The sequence below is a fragment of the Phyllobates terribilis genome, unplaced genomic scaffold, assembly GCF_046119375.1.
Source record: "Phyllobates terribilis strain yellow unplaced genomic scaffold, ASM4611937v1 Scaffold_1__5_contigs__length_1240528914, whole genome shotgun sequence".
Lineage (NCBI taxonomy): Eukaryota > Metazoa > Chordata > Amphibia > Anura > Dendrobatidae > Phyllobates > Phyllobates terribilis.
The window spans coordinates 877,000,274-877,021,901 of NW_027362761.1; the positions used below are offsets into that span (position 1 = coordinate 877,000,274).

General features: G+C 42.5%; 1 protein-coding gene across 1 annotated transcript in view; it reads right to left on the reverse strand.

Moving 5' to 3' along the window:
• Positions 1 to 21,628, reverse strand: part of TBCK (TBC1 domain containing kinase) — a 396,446-nt gene that overhangs the window by 226,023 nt on the left and 148,795 nt on the right. Inside the window, exons 18-20 of the mRNA XM_073639595.1 lie at positions 21,425 to 21,475; positions 8,369 to 8,452; positions 5,445 to 5,530 (exon numbers count right to left, since the gene is read on the reverse strand). Coding sequence (XP_073495696.1) covers positions 5,445 to 5,530; positions 8,369 to 8,452; positions 21,425 to 21,475 — 221 coding nt within the window. The remainder of the gene's footprint in view (positions 1 to 5,444; positions 5,531 to 8,368; positions 8,453 to 21,424; positions 21,476 to 21,628) is intronic.

Here is a 21,628-nt window from a genome sequence, read left to right on the forward strand (position 1 = left end):
TGTATAAGCTGGAAAGGACAAATTCTGAAATTCTTTTTTTGCTGTCTCTTGCTTTTTCGAAAATGCTGTCAAAGACTGGCCCGAATAGGTATTCCCCTTCACAAGGGATAGAGCATAGCTTTGAATTAGCTTGAATATCCCCCAGCCAGCATTTCAACCAGAGAGCTCTACAGGTTGCACTAGAAAGTGCCGCTGATCTAGCCGTCAGCCTTGCAGAATCCGCTAAAGCATCAGATAGAAATGCTGCTTTTACGAAATTGCGGATAAAATACTGTCCCTAGCCACCTTATCCTTCAGCTGACCTCCCAGATGATCCAGTCAAACCATTAAAGATCTGGTGGCACATGTTGCTGAGATGATTGGTTTCAGACCTCCAGCTGAGGATTCCCAAGTACCTTTAAGAAAGCTATCCGCCTTTCTATCCTAAGCATCCCCATATCTTCAAAGGGTAAAGTGAACCTTTTGGATGCCTTTGAGACAGCTACATCTAATTTTGGGGCTTTATCCCCAGATGATGTTGAGACCTCATCAAAAGGATATTTCCTCTTAAATAATGAAGGATAAAAACCTCTCTTTCAGAGTTTCTTCAATTCTCTTCTGATGTGGGTTTGGATCTTTTCATTAACAGGGAAAGTCCGACGCTTCCTTTGTTCTAGGCCCGCAAACATGATATCCTGGACAGATTTTTGGGCTTTCGGCTCAACAATACCCATTGTGGATCTAACTGCCTTTACTAATTTATCCGTATCCTCTATAAGAAAGCTCTGACGCCCCCCTGTACCACCATCTGATGATGAAGTAGAAGAACAAGAATCCAAAGACACGTATTCGCCCTCTCTCTGACCTGTCTGATTTGTCCAACTGTGGGGATGATCTCCTAGACTTCCTAACATTTTTATCCCTTTCTTCCTCTCCATGAGAGAGGATTTTCTTGAATAGCGAATTCTTGACCTCAAGCCTAATGATGAATCTGAATTCTGAGGAAAAGTTAGGGGATTCTACACAGACAGCCTGGTCAATACAGGATTGAGAAAGTCTTTTCTGCCAAGAACTGGGCAACCGTTGTTTACAGAGTGCACAGCCTCTGTGATTAGACTTCATTATATACTTCCTAAGTTTTCCCTGACAATAAATTGACAAGAGAAGTCCTATTATAAAGTGAACTTTCCCGAAGGTCACTTACCACTCAGAAGTTATCAAGGTTACCGGATTCGGTGGATGAATTATATCATCTGACAGATCCGACGTCTGGAGGCTGTGGATTCATCCATTCTCTCTCGAGAGCCAACTTACTGGAGCTGTGCCTTTTCTGACAGGTCATACTGTCACTCCTGGTGCCATGCATCCCACCGGAGCAATTACCACTGCCGCGTTGCCGCTGATGTTGCTGCTGCTGCTTCCGCTCAACATGCTCCTGATGGGGCTCCCACTACTGTTGTGGCTGCTCCATTACTGCTAGAATGACTATCGGAGCAAAGAAACTGCGCTGCCGGCGGTCTAACCGCATTTTTAAATGCAGGACCTGCCAGACACAGCCTGTCCCTCCGTTGATACCTCTTCCGTGCTTACCCTGGAAGTGAAAAATCACCTCCGGGTGAAATCTCACGGGAGCACTTGTCATCAGGGCAATCCTCCTTGGTGTGTGTCCTGCATATGCGAAGATTCGGAAGGCGTGGTAGCCAACCTGCCACAGGAAATGGCGCCACTACTCATGCCCGCACACCAGTCAAATCCGCTTGGACCCACTGTGGAGCTTCCAGGACCCTTGCACTGGCCGCAGCAGAGATGGAGCCGCTGCCTGAATCGATCGGTCAGGCCTGGGTAAGTCTTCTCATCTTCATCCAGTACCGCCAATCCAAATGCAGGTCCCCCTTCAAGGACAGGAAACCAACTGAGGTGTGGAAGAGCGGTACACCCTTTTATCCTGTAGGTTTCCTGTCATTGAAGGGTGTACCCCTCTCTGCGTGGTGCGGTCATGGGTGAGAGAATTTTTTTTTAACCCCAACTTGTTCACTGGCAGAAAGGAAATGAGAAACTAAAACTCTGCTGTTACTTTATTTTAGTATATTCTAATTACAAAAGTATTCAATATTAAAAGTTAAGTCTGAGTGCACAAAACATGTGGAAACGTATAGTTTTTTGGGTATAGCTCCATACAGCATGTTCAGATATGAAGCAAGAAAACCAGCTTACCCCTTTATAATGAATCCGGAGTGTTTGGAAGCACGAGGCCACTATACACACCAGGGTTAAAAAGGTGCTATACATTTGAAACACATTGCAATAATGGGGGGGGGGGGGCACCACATAATCAATGTGTATAGATTTTAACACAAGTCCCAACATAAAAAAATGGGGGGGGTGATTCATTACAGCTTTTTCGCCAGATTTCTGGAGAAAAAAGGAGTTGAAAAGTTGCAATTGTTTTTGAGAAACACGAGGTCTTGCAAAAACATTTGACATCTGGTATTTTTCTCGTCCCAGCTTCAGCTTCGACAAAATGGGTGGAGCTGGGACACGATGGGGGTGTTGCTACCCCAGCTCTTCAAATTCATGACGAGCGACGGCTTTCACAATGCCACAAACCTTACTTCAGCAGTTGCTTGAGTAAGACTTGTGGCAAGGCGCACATAGTGGCGAACGCGGTTTAACGAGGAGAAATGTAAGGTCATACATATGGGAAGGAAAAATGGAAGTCACCAGTACTCACTGAATGGGAAATCATTGGGGAATTCAGAGATGGAGAAGGACTTGGGCATCTTGATTGATAGCAAACTAAATTGGAGTGCCCAAAGTCAGGCCGCTGCTGTAAGGGCAAACAGGGTAATGGGATGTATCAGAAGAGGTATAGCTGCAAAGGATGAGAACATTGTTCTTCCACTGTACAAAGCACTGGTCAGACCACACTTGGAATACTGTGCTCAGTTATGGGCCCCAATATATAGAAAGGATATAAATGAGCTTGAAAAGGTACAAAGGAGGGCAACAAAATTAATAAAGGGAATGGAGGGACTGCAATACCCAGAGAGGTTGGCAAAACTAGGACTATTCAGCTTGGAAAAGAGAAGGTTGAGGGGGGACATAATAAATGTGTACAAATATGTTAGGGGACAGTATAGAGATCTTGCCCGAGATTTGTTCAAAAGGAGGGATATTACGGTAACAAGAGGGCACTCACTAAGACTGGAAGAGAAAAGGTTTCAGCACCAGCATAGGAAGGGGTTCTTTACGGTAAGAGCAGTGAGAATATGGAATTCACTGAGTGAGGAGACGGTAATGTCGGATTCACTACACCAGTTCAAGCGGGGACTGGATGCATTTCTAGATACCAGGCAGATTTCAGCATATACTTAAAAATAAAATAAAATAGTAGGTTGATACAGGGATTTATTCTGACTGCTGGTTTCAGAGTCGGGAGGGAATTTTTCCTCAGGTGAAGATTGGCCAAATCATTTGGGGTTTTTGCCCTCCTCTGGATCAACTTTAGCAATTACAGAACTAACAGGTCGAACTTGATGGACGCAAGTCTTTATTCGGCTTTACAAACTATGTTACTATGCGCCTCACCTGATTCATTAAGAGGTATGAGCGTCCTCTCCAGAACGCCCCTCATCAAGATCGGCAAGAGAATTGTTGGCTTAGTGAATCGCCCCCATAGTTCTTTAACCCCAAAAGCTAGATTTTTCTTTTCTCTATTGCACACAACATGTACAATGCCAGATCAAAATTAACTTATTCAAAGACAGCAAAAATCCACTATAACATAACCAAATCAACTTTCAGAATGCCTTACAAAAATATTTAACACCACTTTAATCTTGTCTTTACTTTCATACCAGAATTTTCTGTAACAAAATAATAAAACTGAAAATTCAGTGCAACCATAATGATAACAAATGGGCAGAACCAAGTCATTCCATCAATCCAGAAAAAAGGAAACTCTACAATACTTCTGCTTAATGATTAAAGATCATTCTAGAAAATAACCATGACATCTGATTACAGCAGAGCCACTGATTGCACTCATCAGCACTTCAAGCCAGAATCATGTCTGAAATTATAGCTATTTAGTATCTAGAAAAAAAAAGATTAAGATGAATTATGGCGTTGACAAAATTACAGCCATTTTACAGCAATCAGTGGAGGTAGAGTACAGCACCAGGACCCTTTTCTCGCTGAATATGGTCTGGGAAAAATAATCTGATTTAAAAGGAATGTGTCATCAGAAAATGGCCTACTATTTAAATCAGTTTTTTTATGTTAAATGGATTTTTTACAAAATTTGTGTTAATTTTTTTTATTCTTCATCTCATGATCTGTATTTAAAACACCATTAGAAATTTTGCAATTTTTACATTGGCCACTGGGGCTAGTCTGGACTCCTACGTCCTCTTGTTCCTACTTTCTGTTGTTTCAGGAAATCCAAACATATACTAGCAGCAAAAAGAGTCAGACCCTATCTTTTTTTATTGAAGCATCTAATGATCTAATGAGCATATGTAGAGGTAAACCTTTACCTGAGCACATCAAAGTGCATTTCACAGCCTTTGCTAACCTTTTATCTCCTGATGAAGGTTGCAAAACATGCATTGGGGTGCTCAGGTGAAAAGTAAAAAAAATCTCCTATAGCAAGAAGGCAGACATCATTAGCTGGCTAAAAAGAAGGCAAGGTTAAGGAAGGCTAACAGGATGCCCAACTCTTCCACTTGCCAAATGTAATGTTTGTTTTATCCATAATGATAATTTTATCCTATAAGTAATAATAAGAGTAATAGTGAATTGATCTTTTGTCACATCTACTCTGGGACCTGCTACTGTAACATCTGTTTCTGTCACCAGGCGCCACTGTATTCATTCTGTGGGCAGAACTGGTGGTGGAGGAGACATTGGGATTAGAAGCTCTGGTGCAGACTGTGTACAGTAGGCACTGGCAGTATGGGTGTGTGTGCAAACCAGCTGAACAATGGGACAGCGCCACACTCTACACATCCACCAAGACTCCTGCTCGGAGTTGCCAGTTATAGTTCATACTATTTCTGGTCTACTCCTGCAGTTCTGCTCCTACTTTGCCTGTTTGATTCTTGTTCTGACATCGGCCCATTTATTGATGTTCCCTCTGACTCACAATTTTATCCCTTGTTCACCCTCCTAGTTCTGACCTGTTGACCTGACCATTTGCTCTGCCGGCCAGCAGCTACACTAAGGACTCAGACTAGGGTCCTTGTCTAAGTCCACATCTCTGTAAAGGGATTAAAAGGTGATGGCCAGGGCTCTCATGGGAAACCATAGTTGGTGTAGCTATTGCAAAGCCTGTCCAAGGAAGCTCTATTTAGGGCTGCCAGGAGATTGTGGACAGAGCCACATTTGCACAGATATGTCAGATAGACAGACACACACATGCTGCTTTATGGCACAATGCATATACAAGAGCCTCAATTACTTACATCTGGAATGAAACCAATTTCATTGAGGTGGTTACTCAGTTCTGGGTCATGAAATGCAATCATCTGGGAAAACACAGTCAGGTACTCTGAAATCACAGGAACATTACAGACAGATGTGATCAAAGCAACGAGGCAGAGTTCATACATAGCCTAGGACAGATAAATTAAAAGGGTTATCCCACTAACAAAGTATATTTTAATCAGTAGATCTTGGAATAATAATCGGTTCCACAATTATGTGTGTTTCAATAAAATGTCCCTGTGCCGAGATAATCTTATAAACGTGCCCCTGCTGTGTACTGTGTAATGTCTGTGTCTGACCATACAGGAACATGGTCTGATCATACCACATCTCCTGGGCAGGGGAGGAAGCAAAAGACACATCCAATTGTGGAACTTATTATTCCAAGATCAATTAATTAAAAAGTACTTTGTTCATGTTACAACCCCTTTAAGCAATTAAACATACATTAACTTCTTACTGTACAGATTTTTAAAAAGGCTCAAAATCCAAGGTTTCCATATACCTCACTAACAGAGATGAGCGGTGTTCGACTAGAACTGTTCGCCAATCTCAAATTCGAGCTGTTTTGGGCGGTGTTCGAGTCGTTCGACGAACGCGAACGATTTGCAAAAAATTCGGCGGTTCGAGGTTATGTTCGATAACTGTTCGTGCACCAAAAGCGTGTCCTGCATGTCTGGCGTTATTTAGAGCACCAATCATGCAGGGATTGTCTGCCACTCACTGTAATGCCACAGCCATGGTGGTTGTAGCATTACAGTGGTTGCCCAAATCAATGGGAACAGTGCTCACAGTGAAACATGAAAAGTCGGCAATTCAGCAGAGGCATACACCGGTACCCAACAATTTAGAACCGAAAGAATAGAGTATCACACATAGATTAGATAGAAACATGTCAGTCACATATATAAGAAGTACAGTGACAGTGTTGCTTACTGTACTTGTCATTTAGTGCAAAGGATTTATTAAAAAAAATATTAGTGTTTTCATGCACCGCCTCTTTAAAAAAGCCGGCCGGCAATAACAGAAAGAATAGAGCATCACACATAGATTAGATACATAGAAACATGTCAGTCACATATATAAGAAGTACAGTGATAGTGTTGATTACTGTACTTGTCATTTAGTGTTAAAATAAAGGATTTATTAAAAAAAAAATTGGCGTGGGGTTCCCCGTAATTTTAGTCTCTAGCGGAGGTTAAGCAGACGGCTGGGGCAGATGTTTGAAGCCTGGGAAGGGGGTAATACCCACGGAGCTTCCCAGGCTACTAATATCAGCCCCCAGCTGAATACCTAGCCTTTACTAGTGACGTGGGGTCCCCCCTATTTTAATAGCTATCAAAGGCTAGGCAGACAGCTGGGGGCTGATATTAATGGTCCAGGAAGGGTGCCATGAATATTGGCCCCCTCCCAGGCTAGAAACACCAGCAGTCAGCCGCCCCAGAAATGGCGCATCCATAGGATGCGCCAATTCTGGCATTTAGCCTCGCTCTTCCCACTGCCCTGTAGCGGTGGCAGTGGGGTAATAGGGTTGGGGTTGATGTCAGCTTATAATGCCAGCTGACATCAAGCCCAGGTTAGTAATGGAGAGGCGTCTATAAGACACCCCCATTACTAACCCCATAGTCAAAGTTACAAAAAAACACAACACCCAGAATAAAGTCCTTTAATTGAAATAAACACACAATTCTTTATTGTTCTAAATTAAACCATACTTACCATCACGCCCATTCCAGCTGAAGCCAACGATCTCCTGCAATAAAAGTAAAATAATAAAGCAACCTCATCCTTACCTTTCCATGGTTCCCACGACAACTTCAGCTCTGCTACATTCACATGACAGGCTGGACCGCAGCAGAACGCTGCCATCCAGCTTGCCATGCCGCAGAGACTGAGAAGCGCAGGCATGCTTGCGCTCCTCAGTGTCTGGCTGTGACTGCATCCAGATGAGCCGAGTTCATGTCCAATGAACTCAGCTCACCTCATGCACGTCACTGACAGCGTGGGAAAATTCTCCTGCGCATGCGGTGAGTGCAGGAGAATTTTCCCACGCTGTCAGTGACGTGCATGAGGTGAGCTGAGTTCATTGGACATGAACTCGGCTCATCTGGAGTCCTACTGGCAGGGGCCCCACTAATCAGCCTTAATGTCATATTTAGATATACCGTACGTCATCGATGTCTATCATTGGAATACTTTTTTTTTTCTCCTTTTATCTCCCCTGAATTCTCCAATAGACCACACTCCCTCATTATTCAGTAGAACTTTTCATTTTCAATAAAGAAAAGAACAATAATAATTTTCTTTCTGGTGCCAGTGAAATTTCAATATGTGCAGCTGTCCATGTATGCCGTACATACACAGTAACATGATAGCAGTCATATTATATACCTGTGTGTCACATACAAGTGCTGAATTTAATGCGTCCATCACATGTGCAGATCAATGAGCTCATGTCAACTGTCAAAGCAGCATTTTACCCAAACAAATTGTATAGCTTAAAGAGGTTGTCCACTACTAACTTTGATGGCCTCTACCTAGGAAAGGTCATCAATGCCTGATCGGTGGGGTGCAACACCCGGTCACCCCACGATAAGCTGTTCCCGGTGTCAGTGGCGTCCAGAACTGCACAGCACAGCTCCACTAACTGTATAGTGGCCACGACTGGGTACTGCACATCTGCCCCCTATTCAAATCAGTAGGGGGTGGATGTGCAGGACCCAGCTATTGTGCAGCTCCATAACTGAGCAGCTCTGACTTACACCGATACCGGGAATAGCTGATTGTCAGGGGTGCCAGTCGTCGCACCCCCACCGATACAGGCCATCAATGTTAAAGTCCTGGATGACCCCTTTAACATACTACATATTTCAGACTACTATTAGCACTGTAAACAACTTACCTTGAATTACATGAGAATTATCTTTTAAAAAGAAATTGTACAGGTACTTTGGTATGAATGCAGACATACATGCATATGCTAGTGCTAGAAGAAAAGAAAAGAATCCTTGTTTAATATTTTATTTTCCACAATTGTGCTAACATATGGAAAATTTACTGCATAAACATATAGTTCTAAGTACATATTACATCTGCTATTCACGAAAGAGTTTAAAGTTGTACAAGTCATCGCATACATTTTAGGTGACTGTAACAAAAAAAAAATGCCACTATTGTATAGGGGCATATAGTATTTACTAAAGGCTAAAGGGAATCAGTCAGTAGGATCAGCCCTCTTAAGCTGTCTATACAGGCATGTAGGTCATAGGAAATTAAATAAAATGATACCTTGAGCTATGCAACTCGAAGTCTTATTCCAGAGAAATACACATTTTTCTTATACGTAAATGAACTGTTGAGATCTAAGGGCAAGACATACAGTGGGGAAAATAAGTATTTGATACACTGCCGATTTTGCAAGTTTTCCCACCTACAAAGATTGGAGAGGTCTGTAATTTTTATCGTAGGTACACTTCAACTGTGAGAGACAGAATCTACAAAAAATCCAGAAAATCACATTGTATGATTTTTACATAATTAATTTTCATTTTATTGCATGAAATAAGTATTTGATGCAATAGAAAAACAGAACTTAATATTTGGTACAGAAACCTTTGTTTGCAATTACAGAGGTCAGGTATTTCCTGTGGTTCTTGACCAAGTTTGCACATGGGATTTTGGCCCACTCCTCCATACAGATCTTCTCCAGATCTTTCAGGTTTCGGGGCTGTCGCTGGGCAAAACTGAGTTTCAGCTCCCTCCAAAGATTTGCTACTGGGTTTAGGTCTGGAGACTGGCGAGGCCATTCCAGGACATTGAAATGCTTCTTACGGAGCCACTCCTTAGTTGCACTGGCTGTGTATTTCAGCTCATTGTCATGCTGGAAGACCCAGCCACGACCCATCTTCAATGCTCTTACTGAGGGAAGGAGGTTGTTGGCCAAAATCTCATGATACATGACCCCATCCATCCTCCCTTCAATACGGTGCAGTTGTCCTGTCCCCTTTGCAGAAAAGCACCCCTAAAGTATGATGCTTCCCCCACCATGCTTCAAGGTTGGGACGGTGTTCTTTGTGCTGTACCCATCCTTCTTCCTCGAAACATAGCTAGTGGAATTGATACCAAAAAGTTTTATTTTGGTCTCATCTGACCACATGACCTTCTCCCATGCCTCCTTTGGTTTTAATCCATGATGGTATAGTGTTTTACTAACAGTAATGTTTGAGACTGTGGTCCCAGCTCTCTTCAGGTCATTGACCAGGTCCTCACCTGTAGATCTGGGCTGATTCCTGACCTTTCTCAGAATCATCCTTACCCCACAAGGCGAGATTTTGCATGGAGCCCAAAACTGAGGAAGATTGACAGTCATCTTGTTTCTTCCATTTTCTAATAATTGTGCCGACAACTCTCACCAAGCTGCTTGCCTATTGTCCTGTAGCCCATCCCAGCATTGTGCAGGTCTACAATTTTGTCCCTGGTGTTCTTAGACAGTTCTTTGGTCTTGGCCATGGTGGAGAGGTTGGAGTGTGATTGATTGTGTGTACAGATGTCTTTTATACAGGTAACAAGTTCAAACAGGTGCAATTAATACAGCTAATGAGTGTAGAATAGGAGAGCTTCTTAAAAAAACTAACAGACCTGTGAGAGTCAGAATTCTTGCTGGTTAGTAGGTGATCAAATACTTATAGCATGCAATAAAATGTAATTTATTTAAAAATCATACAGTGTGATTTTCTGTTTTTTTTTTTCTTTAGATTCTGTCTCTCACAGTTGAAGTGTACCTACGATAAAAATTACAAACCTCTCCATTCTTTGTAGGTGGGAAAACTTGCAAAATCGGCAGTGTATCACATACTATTTTCCCCACTATAGATCTTCCTGAGAATCTGCCTCCAGAGCTTATTTTACGTTAATGGGGGAGTTACCAGTGTGAGACAGGTAGATCAGGAGAGCAGATTGTCAGACATTACATGTCTCACACTGGTAACGCCCACTTTCATTTAAAATAAGCTTTGGAGACATAAGGTGCACTTTAAGAGGATTTTCTCTGTCTAAAAATCTCAACAAAACTCCTCTTCAAGAGAATAACTAGCAAGTAAATATCCATATCCAATTAATCATTGCAAAACAGTAAATAAATATTTTTTTTTTTTTTCATGGATACATGTACCGATCATAATCTATGGTGTAATCCACATGTAACCAGGGATTGAAGCTTGAAGAGGATAATTTGCATATTCCAGGTGCCTTCTGGGAAAAGCGAAGAGTCGCCCTCAGCTAGAAGATCGTTGGGTACAGCCGGGACCAGCTGCTTGGAAAACATCGCCAAACCAGGGATTGAAGCTTGAAGAGGACAATTTGCATATTCCAGGTGCCTTCTGGGAAAAGCGAAGAGTCTCCCTCAGCTAGAAGATCGTTGGGTACAGCCGGGACCAGCTGTTTGGAAAGCATCACCAAACCGCGCGCCGAATTTGTTTAATTTGTTTATCCTAGAGTATCGCAAGAAAGAAGACAGACATCAAGTCAGCAGGGACAAGGAGCAGCATGGCAGATGTGACAACCTACATGGTGAGCTGCAACATGTGCTACATGTTCACAGATCGACCAGAAGATGAAACCAACTTCACCTGCCAGAAGTGTAGACTACTGGCTCTTTTAGAAGAAAAGGTGCGGGGACTGGAAGAAAGAATTGCGACATTAAAACTCATCAAGGAAAATGAAGACTTCCTGGACAGAACAGAAGCGTCACTACTGGTCACGGAAAGTGAAGGAAGCGTCAGAGAACCTCCAGAGGCAGACAAGTGGAGGCAAGTGACCAAAAGAAGCAAGAAGACCATGGAGACACCACCAACCACACAACTGAGAAACAGATTCCAAGGACTTGTGGAGGATGAAGATGGCACACCTAAGGATGAGGCACTACCAGCAAGCAAAAAAGAAAAGAGCACCCAGAAGCGACAAGAAAAAGGACAGCCAAGAAGGGAAGAAGAGTGGTGGTGGTGGGAGACTCACTACTGAGAGGAACAGAAGCAGCTATCTGCAGACCGGACATAACTGCAAGAGAAGTATGCTGCCTACCAGGTGCGAAGATCAAGGATGTTACCGATAGGATACCGAAGCTCATCAGTTCCAAGGATGTCCACCCATTTCTTCTGATACATGTTGGTACCAATGACACGGCAAGGAAGGACCTACCGACAATCTGCAAGGACTTTGAAGCATTGGGGAAGAAAGTAAAAGAACTGGATGCGTAGGTAGTTTTTTCTTCTATCCTTCCTGTAGACGGGCATGGCGTCAGGAGATGGAACAGGATCCTTGATGTGAACAACTGGCTAAGACAATGGTGCAGACAACAAGGATTTGGATTCCTGGACCACGGTGTGAATTACCTCTATGACGGACTCCTTGCCAGAGACGGACTACACCTCAACAAACTCGGGAAACACACATTCGCCAGGAGACTCGCAACACTCATCAGGAGGGCGTTAAACTAGAAGAAGAGGGGATGGGAAGAAAAACGCCGGACACGAACATGAAACCAGAGAACATACTAATGAAAGATATGAAGTGCGACAAAGAAGGTCCAAGACAAGATACTTGGAAGGGAGGTAAGAAAATTTCTAATACAATCCACAGGGAGAAGATTGGAACAAAACAAAATCATGTAAACTGGTTGCTAGCAAATGCCAGAAGCCTGACAAACAAGATGGATGAACTGGAAGCAGAAATATCTACAGGTAACTATGACATAGTGGGAATAACCGAGACATGGTTAGATGAAAGCTATGACTGGGCAGTTAACTTACAGGGTTACAGTCTGTTTAGAAGGGATCGAAGAAATCGGAAAGGGGGTGGAGTCTGTCTATATGTAAAGACGTGTCTAAAGCCTACAATACGGGAGGATGTATGGGAGGGAAATGAGGAGGTAGAGTCCTTATGGGTGGAGATACATGGGGCAAAAAACAATAATAAAATTATCATAGGAGTCTGTTATAAACCACCAAATATAGCAGAAGCCACGGAAAGTCTATTAATGAGACAAATAGACGAAGTAGCAAAAAATAACGAGGTGATTATTATGGGGGACTTCAACTACCCCGATATAGACTGGGAAACCGAAAGCTGTAGATCTCAGAAAGGAAACAGGTTTCTGTCAATTATCAAAGACAATTATTTGTCACAACTTGTGCAGGAACCAACTAGAGGGACGGCCCTTTTAGACTTAATATTAACAGGCCAGACAGAATAACTGTGGTGCAGGTCGGGGGGCACCTGGGAAATAGTGACCACAACATTATACAATTCCACATGTGCTTCAGTAGGGTGCCCAGCAAGGGAGTCACAAAAACACTGAACTTCAGGAGGGCAAAGTTTGATCAGCTAAGAGATGCCCTTCACCTTATAGACTGGGATAGTATCTTCAGTAATAGGAGCATGGATAGAAAATGGGAAATTTTCAAAACAGTCCTACATAGTCACTGTAGAAGGTACATACCTTATGGGAATAAAAGGGCTAGGAATAGGAGGAAGCCAAAGTGGCTAAATAAGGAAGTCAAGAGGGCAATGAAAAACAAAAAAAGGGCTTTCGGTAAACTTAAACAAGAAGGCAGCGAGGAAGCGCTAATATCTTATAGGGAAAAAAACAAAATCTGTAAGAAACAAATAAGAGTAGCAAAAGAGGAGACAGAGAGACTAATTGCCAAGGAAAGTAAAAAGAATCCCAAACTGTTCTTTAACTATATAAACAGTAAAGGGATTAAAACTGATGGCGTTGGCCCATTGAAAAATAACCTGGGTAAAATCATAGAGGGCGATGAGGGTAAAGCAAACCTACTCAATAGCTTCTTCTCCACTGTTTTCACAAAAGAAAACAATTTATCGGAGGAAATGCAGAGTGATAAAGTAAACCCTCCGCTAAATATCACCCACCTAACCCAGGGGGAAGTTCAGAAACGCCTAAATAATATCAAAATAGACAAGTCACCAGGCCCAGATGGCATACACCCCCAGGTACTAAAAGAATTAAGTAATGTGATAGACAGACCGCTGTATCTTATATTCAAGCACTCTTTATGGACAGGGACTGTCCCACTAGACTGGCGCCAAGCAAATGTGGTACCAATATTCAAAAAGGGGTCTAAAAGTGACCCTGGGAACTATAGACCAGTAAGCTTAACGTCTGTTGTGGGTAAATTGTTTGAAGGATTTCTTAAAGATGCTATTGTAGAATATCTTAATGATAATAACTGTCTAACTCCATATCAACATGGATTCATGAGGGATCGCTCCTGCCAAACAAACCTGATCGCCTTCTACGAGGAGGTGAGCTCACAGCTGGACCGGGGAGAGTCAGTGGATGTTGTATACCTTGACTTCTCCAAAGCGTTTGATACCGTGCCACACAAAAGGTTGGTATATAAAATGAGAATGCTTGGTCTGGGGGATAATGTGTACAAGTGGGTAAATAGCTGGCTGAGTGATAGAAAGCAGAGTGTGGTTATCAATGGAGTAAGCTCAGGGTGTGTCAGGGTTACTAGCGGGGTGCCTCAAGGGTCTGTCTTGGGCCCTATATTATTTAATATATTTATTAATGATCTAGTGGAAGGGTTGCATAGTAAAATAGCAATATTTGCAAATACTAAACTTTGTAAAGTAGTTAATACAGATGAGGATAGGGCACAGATACAGGAGGCTTTAGATAAATTGGGGAGTTGGGCCAAAAAATGGCAAATGGGGTTCAATGCCGATAAATGTAAGGTCATGCACATGGGAAAGAAAAACAGCAGTCACCCATACATATTAAATGGGAAACCGTTGGGGAAATCTGACATGGAGAAGGACCTGGGCGTCTTGATTAACAGCAAATTAAATTGGAGTGCCCAGTGTCAAGCAGCAGCTGCGAAGGCAAATAGAGTCATGGCATGCATCAGAAGAGGAATAGGAGCATGTGATGAGAACATTGTTCTTCCTCTGTATAAAGCGCTGGTAAGGCCGCACTTAGAATATTGTGCACAGTTCTGGGCTCCGGTGCTCAGGAAAGACATATTGGAGCTAGAGAGGGTACAAAGGAGGGCGACTAAGGTAATAAAGGGAATGGAGGGACTAGAATACCCAGAGAGGTTGTCAAAATTAGGCCTATTTACATTGGAAAAGAGAAGGCTTAGGGGAGACCTCATAAACATGTATAAATACATCAGGGGGCAGTACAGAGATCTCTCCCATGACCTGTTTATACCAAGGATGGTGACAAAGACGAGGGGGCACACTATGCGTCTGGAGGAAAGGAGGTTCCTGCACCAGCATAGAAGGGGATTCTTTACGGTCAGAGCCGTGAGACTCTGGAACTCTCTGGGAGAGGAAGTGGTGATGTCCAACTCACTTAATGAGTTGGACATCGCCGGCCACGACCAATCAGCGATATTGGCGGCAAATTTAAAAACCGCTGTGCTGATTGGTCGTGGCCGGCGGGCGCAACCAATCAGCGATATTGGCGCCAAATTTAAACACCGCTCTGCTGATTGCGCCCGGTGTACCGCATACATATTCTAGAATACCCGATGCGTTTGAATCGGGCCACCATCTAGTCTACTATATAATCGGCTTATCCAATCTGTCCGTCCAGGAAATCCAGCGTCGCTGATTGGTCGGGCCGCGGCCAATCAGCGACGCGGGATTTCAGATCAAGATGGCGGCCGTTAGCGGTTCATAAGTCGCACGGAGGTCAGCGGCGATGCAGCCGGGAGATGACCGGCGCCAGCCGGTGATCTCCCGGCTGCTCGCAGCAGAAGTACCCCGACCGGCGGCGCCGCTCCCCGGTCCTCCCTTCACACTTGCCGTCGGGAGATCAGCGGCCGCCACCAATCAGCAACGAGCGCAGTCCGGCCGCGAATTGGCGCCGGATTTGAAACATGCTTCGCTGATTGGTCGCGGCCGGGCGGGTGCGACCAATCAGCGAAATTGGCGCGAAATTTAAAACACCGCTGTCCTGATTGGTGGAGGCCACCGGTCGCGACCAATCAGCAACTGGCGCAGCCCGGCCGCGAATTGGCGCTGGATTTGAAACATGCAGGCCACCGTCGGGAGATCAGCGGCGAAGCAGCCGGGAGATGGCCACAGCGCGCGTTGGATGCTGGGTGTAACACGATGGGGGATAACCCTGCCCACAGCCCGTCATTCACCATGGTACGCGTAACAGGAGACCCCTGGCTGCAGCCGCAAATAGTCGTGATGTAAGCGGAAGCAAGAGCCGGCTGCAGCCGGGGGAATTACGTGCTGGCTGTGCGTGGTCAGCGATGTTGTCACAAGCAGTATTGACAACATGACGTAATTACAAAATTCATTAGGGACCCCGGGGGGATACATTGGGGGTTTCATTTAAAGTAGTGCACAACCCATTTAAACACTGCTTCGCTGATTAGTCTCGCCCGGTCGGCCGCATACATATTCTAGAATACCCGATGCGTTAGAATCGGGCCACCATCTAGTAGTTCATATTTGTCCTGCTAAACTGAGCTCCAGTAGCGAGAAATAATAATAAAACAAAAAGGAACAGAAAAAAAAAGTACAAAAAGGCTATGTTCACACAATGCATTCCAGTTGTATTTGTCATGATTCTGTGATTCTCCAAAAATGTCGTAAAATTGCTACATTTTACAGCCTTTTCTGCAACTTGCACCAGGAATGCAACATCTGAACACAATTTATGAACATGGCCTAAGAAATAACAAAAAAAAATAAAATCATTTATTTTAGAAGACCGAAGTTAGGAAGTTAACATTTTGCTCTGGTCATCACGGCCCAAAACACCTTATTTTATGTAAGGGTAAAATATGTCTTAAAGGAATTAGTCCATAGCAATTACCCTCCTAAACCATCTACAAGTGTATCACAGCTTGTAAACGTTTTTTTGAAGTCAGACAAGAGTCTTTCAATTCTTGTTTGAGAGATTTTCATCCATTCTTACTTGGAAAATTCTTACAGTTCTATGAGATTCATGGGTCGTCTTGCACGCCCTGCAATTTTGAGGTCTAGCCACAGATTTTCAATGATGTTCAGATCAGGGGACTGTGAGGCCCATTGCAAAACCTTCAGCTTGCACCTTTTGAGGTAGTCTATTGTGGATTTTGACATGTGTTTAGGATTATTATCCATTTGTAGAAGCCAACCGCTTTTCAACTTCAGCTTTCTTACAGATGGTGTTATGTTTGCATTAAGAATTTGTTAAAATTTTATTGAATCCATTCTTCTCTCTACCCGTGAAATGTCCCCCCGTGCCATTGGCTGCAACACAACCCCAAAGCATGATTGATCCACCCCCATGCTTAATGATTGGTGAGTGTTCTTTTCCTGAAATTCTGTGTCCTTTTTCTCTACACATACCTTTGATCATTGTGGCCAAAGAGTTCTATTTTAACTTTATCGGACCACAGGACTTGTTTCCAAAATGAATCAGGCTTGTTTAAATGTTCTTTTGCATACTTCAGATGCTGAATTTTATGGTGAGGCAGCAATAGAGGTTTTTTTCTGATGACTCTTCCATGAAGGTCATATTTGTGCAGGTGTCTCTGAACAGTAGAACAATGTACCACAACTCCAGAGTCTGCTAAATCTTTCTGAAAGCCTTTTTAAGTCAAGCGGGTGTTCTGATTTGCCTTTCTAGTAATCCTTCGAGTAGCTCTCACTGAAATTTTGCTTGGTCTTCCAGACCTTTCCTTGACCTCCACTGTTTCTGTTAACTGCCATTTCTTAATTACATTTCGAACTGAGGAAAGGGCAACTTGAAAACGCTTTGCGATCTTCTTATAGCCTTTTCCTGCTTTGTGGGCCTCCACCATTTTCATTTTCAGAGTGCTAGGCAGCTGATTAGAAGAACCCATTGCTACTGTTTTTTGACACAAGGTTAGAGGAGGATGGGTTTTTATAAAGCTGGGAAATGTGCATCACTTGGCCTTTCCTAACGATAATAGTGAACAAGCTATAACCTTAACAGGCTAATTAAGGTCTGAAACCTTGGTCAAAGTTATCTGAGCACACAAATCTCCAAGGGTGCCCAAACTTTTGCATCGGCCCATTTTTCTTTTTGTAATTTTTAAAATGAATGACAGTATTTTTTTTGCCTAAAATACAAAGGAAATGTGACATCTTTAACTTTAGGCCTTTTAGAAATCATTTCATGTTCAATTTGCTTAACTGTTCACAATAACAGTAATTTTGACCAGGGATGCCCAAACGTTTACACTGTACATGAGAATCTGCCTTCAGAACTTATTATAAATAAGAGGGGGAAATACCAATGTGATGTGTAATGTCCGATCTCTGCTCTCCTGATCTCACTACAGAGCTGTGTGATTATAACGGACACATCTGCAGGTTCCTCACAGGGCTGCAATATTGTTGCTATACAGCAGAGCTGTGAGAGCTGCAGCAAATGCGTTTGAAAGGAGACTAAGTTCAGTTCTCTTGTTCTGTGTTAGTTACATGTCTCACACTGGTAACACCTCCTTTCATTTAATAGAAGCTCTGGAGGCAGATTCTCATGTAGATCTATGTCCGGCCCATAGTCCTGAACATTTCATATACAGTACAGACCAAAAGTTTGGACACACCTTCTCATTTAAAGATTTTTCTGTATTTTCATGACTTTGAAAATTGTTCATTCACACTGAAGGCATCAAAACTATGAATTAACACATGTGGAATTATATAGTTAACAAAAAAGTGTGAAACAACTGAAAATAGGTCTTATATTCTAGGTTCTTCAAAGTAGCCACCTTTTGCTTTGATGACTGCTTTGCACACTCTTGGCATTCTCTTGATGAGCTTCAAGAGGTAGTCACCGGAAATGGTTTTCACCCTGTCAGGTTTAATAAGTGGGATTTCTTGCCTTATAAATGGGATTGGGACCATCAGTTGTGTTGTGCAGAAGTCAGGTGGATACACAGCTGATAGTCCTACTGAATAGACTGTTAGAATTTGTATTATGGCAAGAAAAAAGCAGCTAACAGTCTATTCAGTAGGACTATCAGCTGTGTATCCACCTGACTTCTGCACAACACAACTGATGGTCCCAATCCCATTTATAAGGCAAGAAATCCCACTTATTAAACCTGACAGGGTGAAAACCATTTCCGGTGACTACCTCTTGAAGCTCATCAAGAGAATGCCAAGAGTGTGCAAAGCAGTCATCAAAGCAAAAGGTGGCTACTTTGAAGAACCTAGAATATAAGACATATTTTCAGTTGTTTCACACTTTTTTGTTAAGTATATAATTCCACATGTGTTAATTCATAGTTTTGATGCCTTCAGTGTGAATGTACAATTTTCATAGTCATGAAAATACAGAAAAATCTTTAAATGAGGTGTGTCCAAACTTTTGGTCTGTACTGTACATATAAGAAAAATGTGGATTTCTCTGGAATAAGCATCAGATTGCAGCTATCAAGGTATCATTTTATTCAGCTTCCTATGACCTACATGCCCATATAGATGACTTAGGAGGGTTGATCCTACTGACAGATTCCCTTTAAATACTTTGCTATATTAATGTTCAAAACCTAAAACAAATAGCCATACAAAAACCTTTTCATACTGCCTGTAATGCCAATTGATGTGGGTGATACATGACATTAGACAAACAGATAATTAAATGGTATGAAGTGAGAAAAATATTTAGGTTAGCAAATGATTTAAAGGATTTCTTCATTGCAGTTTAACACGCAGTCGTAGCTACAAAGTGCTATTCAAGACAATGCTAAAAACCTTGTATTTTAATAAAAGGTACAAATGCAAACTTTAGGGTAAATTAAGTGTAGCTCAATCAACAAGGAATCATTCTACATAAAACAAGTGAATTCAACCATCAAACGTCATTTCAATTAGTCGCATTATGTTGGTAAAAGTAGAACTGGAGATGTGAATAATTTGCAAAGCATCATTAATGAAATTGATTGTGGTCAGGATGCTGCTTGGGTGGCCCAGTAATAGAAATATGTGAGTGAATGGGCAGGAAAAAAGATAATGGGCGAGTAAGAGTGTTCTAAAAACACGACTTCCCCCTTCATCTCCATTACCTGATGATATAACAATACAATGTTATGTTACCTCTAATCGCATTCATAAATCAGCAACTAAATCATTTATAATTGAGTAGGAGGGATCTGAAATGCTCAACAAAGAGAATGAAGATGCATGATATTCTCACAGAAGGTATTAGCAAACTGTCTTCTACTATCAGTAATTATTACAGAAAACATTTAGCAGCAGTAAAATTGCACATCATAAAAAAATAAATAAAAAAAACGTCCTTTTTTGAATTAATGGATTTGAAGTATTTTAATCTCCTAGAAACAAAGCCATTTTGTACTTCAAGGCTGCATTCATACATCCATGTGAAGAGTCGGTGTGCTGTATGATTTTTTGTCATCGGATAGCACACAGAGTGCGTCCTACTCTGATCCTCAAAATAGGATCAGAATAAGACCTGCTCTGATTTTCACAAATTTGTCATTTTAAAGGGTTTATCTGATACCTATAATGCCCTTTGTAAATATCTATATCTTTAACCCCTAACCACTTTTGTAATTTGCTATATTATAAAATTCCCTAACATTACCCCAATACAGCAATTCCCTCTGTCATTTGTTTCTTTACTTTCTGTGACGTTTGTTTAAGCGGAGTCTCAGATGGAACATTACAGGAAGATGACCCTTCTATCACCTGCCCTGAAACAGGACGTTGTCAGGGAACGCTGCCGCGGTCACTTACCACAGCTTCAGTCACCGCCCTTGTCACCAGTGGGCGGTGATAGAAGCAGGTTGAGTGACACCAGTGCCGCCTCCTGATGACAATTTGTTTGAGGTCTGTGATAGAAGCCGAGATGCGGTGCTGCTGCCAATCATCCTGCTTCAATCGCTGCCTCTTGATGAAGTCTCTGACACGGGTATATCAAGTGTGACAGACAGTCGCTCTGGATCCGGCTGTAGAAGGTCACTGCGCTTGGCATTGCAGATGCCTTCTTGATCCTCTCATCTTTGTAGTGTAGTGATATCCTTCTTCCTTTAGGATCCAGCAACGACCTCCGCCTTCTGCTGCTAATTGACACACCCATGCTTGGTAGTTAAAAACTCTGTCTCCAGAGAGTCGAAGGTGATAGTTCTATGTTTCTCTGTCCATGCCCTGGAGTACTAGTAGTTGGCTAGTTTCTCCTTGGACTTCCCCTTGGAGGACCGTTGGCGTCATCTCTCTGGTGTCTTTTCAAGTTAAGTGTATCCCCTTTGTTTGTTTACCTTGTTGTCTTTAGTTACAGTGGGGCCCGATTACTGTTCACCCCGTCCCCTCCCTTAATAGGGCGTAGCTCTAGGGACATTCAGGGATTAGGTTTCCTGCTCGGCAATAGGTGCGGAACCTATGTAGGGACGATAGGGTAGTCAGGGTGATATTAGATCTGCCTAGGTGTCTCAACTCTCCCTTTCCCTAGTTGTTGGGCTCCCTTCCCCCATTTTCCATCGTTGTACACTTGTTCCCTCCCTCACCTTGTGTGACAGTCTCATTTCAGGGAAAGAGGTGGCGGTGTCAGAGGCAGGGACTGTGGTGGTGGCGACTGAAAATATGGGCTGTGGGAACAGAAGAAGTGTAGTGGCAGCCACTGAAGTGAGACAATTTTTGCTGATAGTTCAATTTGTTTACACTGTTCAATGATTAGGAACCTCGGTTAAATTATTATTTTAAAGGATAATCTCCCCACATAAAATACCCTTATTGGCAGTATAAATCAGTATCCCTCCAAACTAAGTGCCTCTTACTAGATGGCTCCATTATTATGAAAGAGACCTTTGTCCATAGCTAACACGAAGGAAAGGTGCAACTAAACAGAAATTAATCAACACAAAATTTTGAACCTAAACTTGAAAAGGTGCTCATAGTTGAAGTTACACCTTAATGTAAGATTCCAGACACTTACCTTCATTGTTAAAGTTTAAATAGAGGAATGGAGCACACAAAGAATCCAATCCTGGGAAAGCAAAAGGAGAAATGTATGCAAAGAATGGTAAGTACAGAACTAATTATACACCTCAGATATACAGTATAACAATCGTTTATTTCATATATCACCCTAACCTCTATTTACACTGAGTGCACAATTATTAGGCAAGTGAGGATTTCG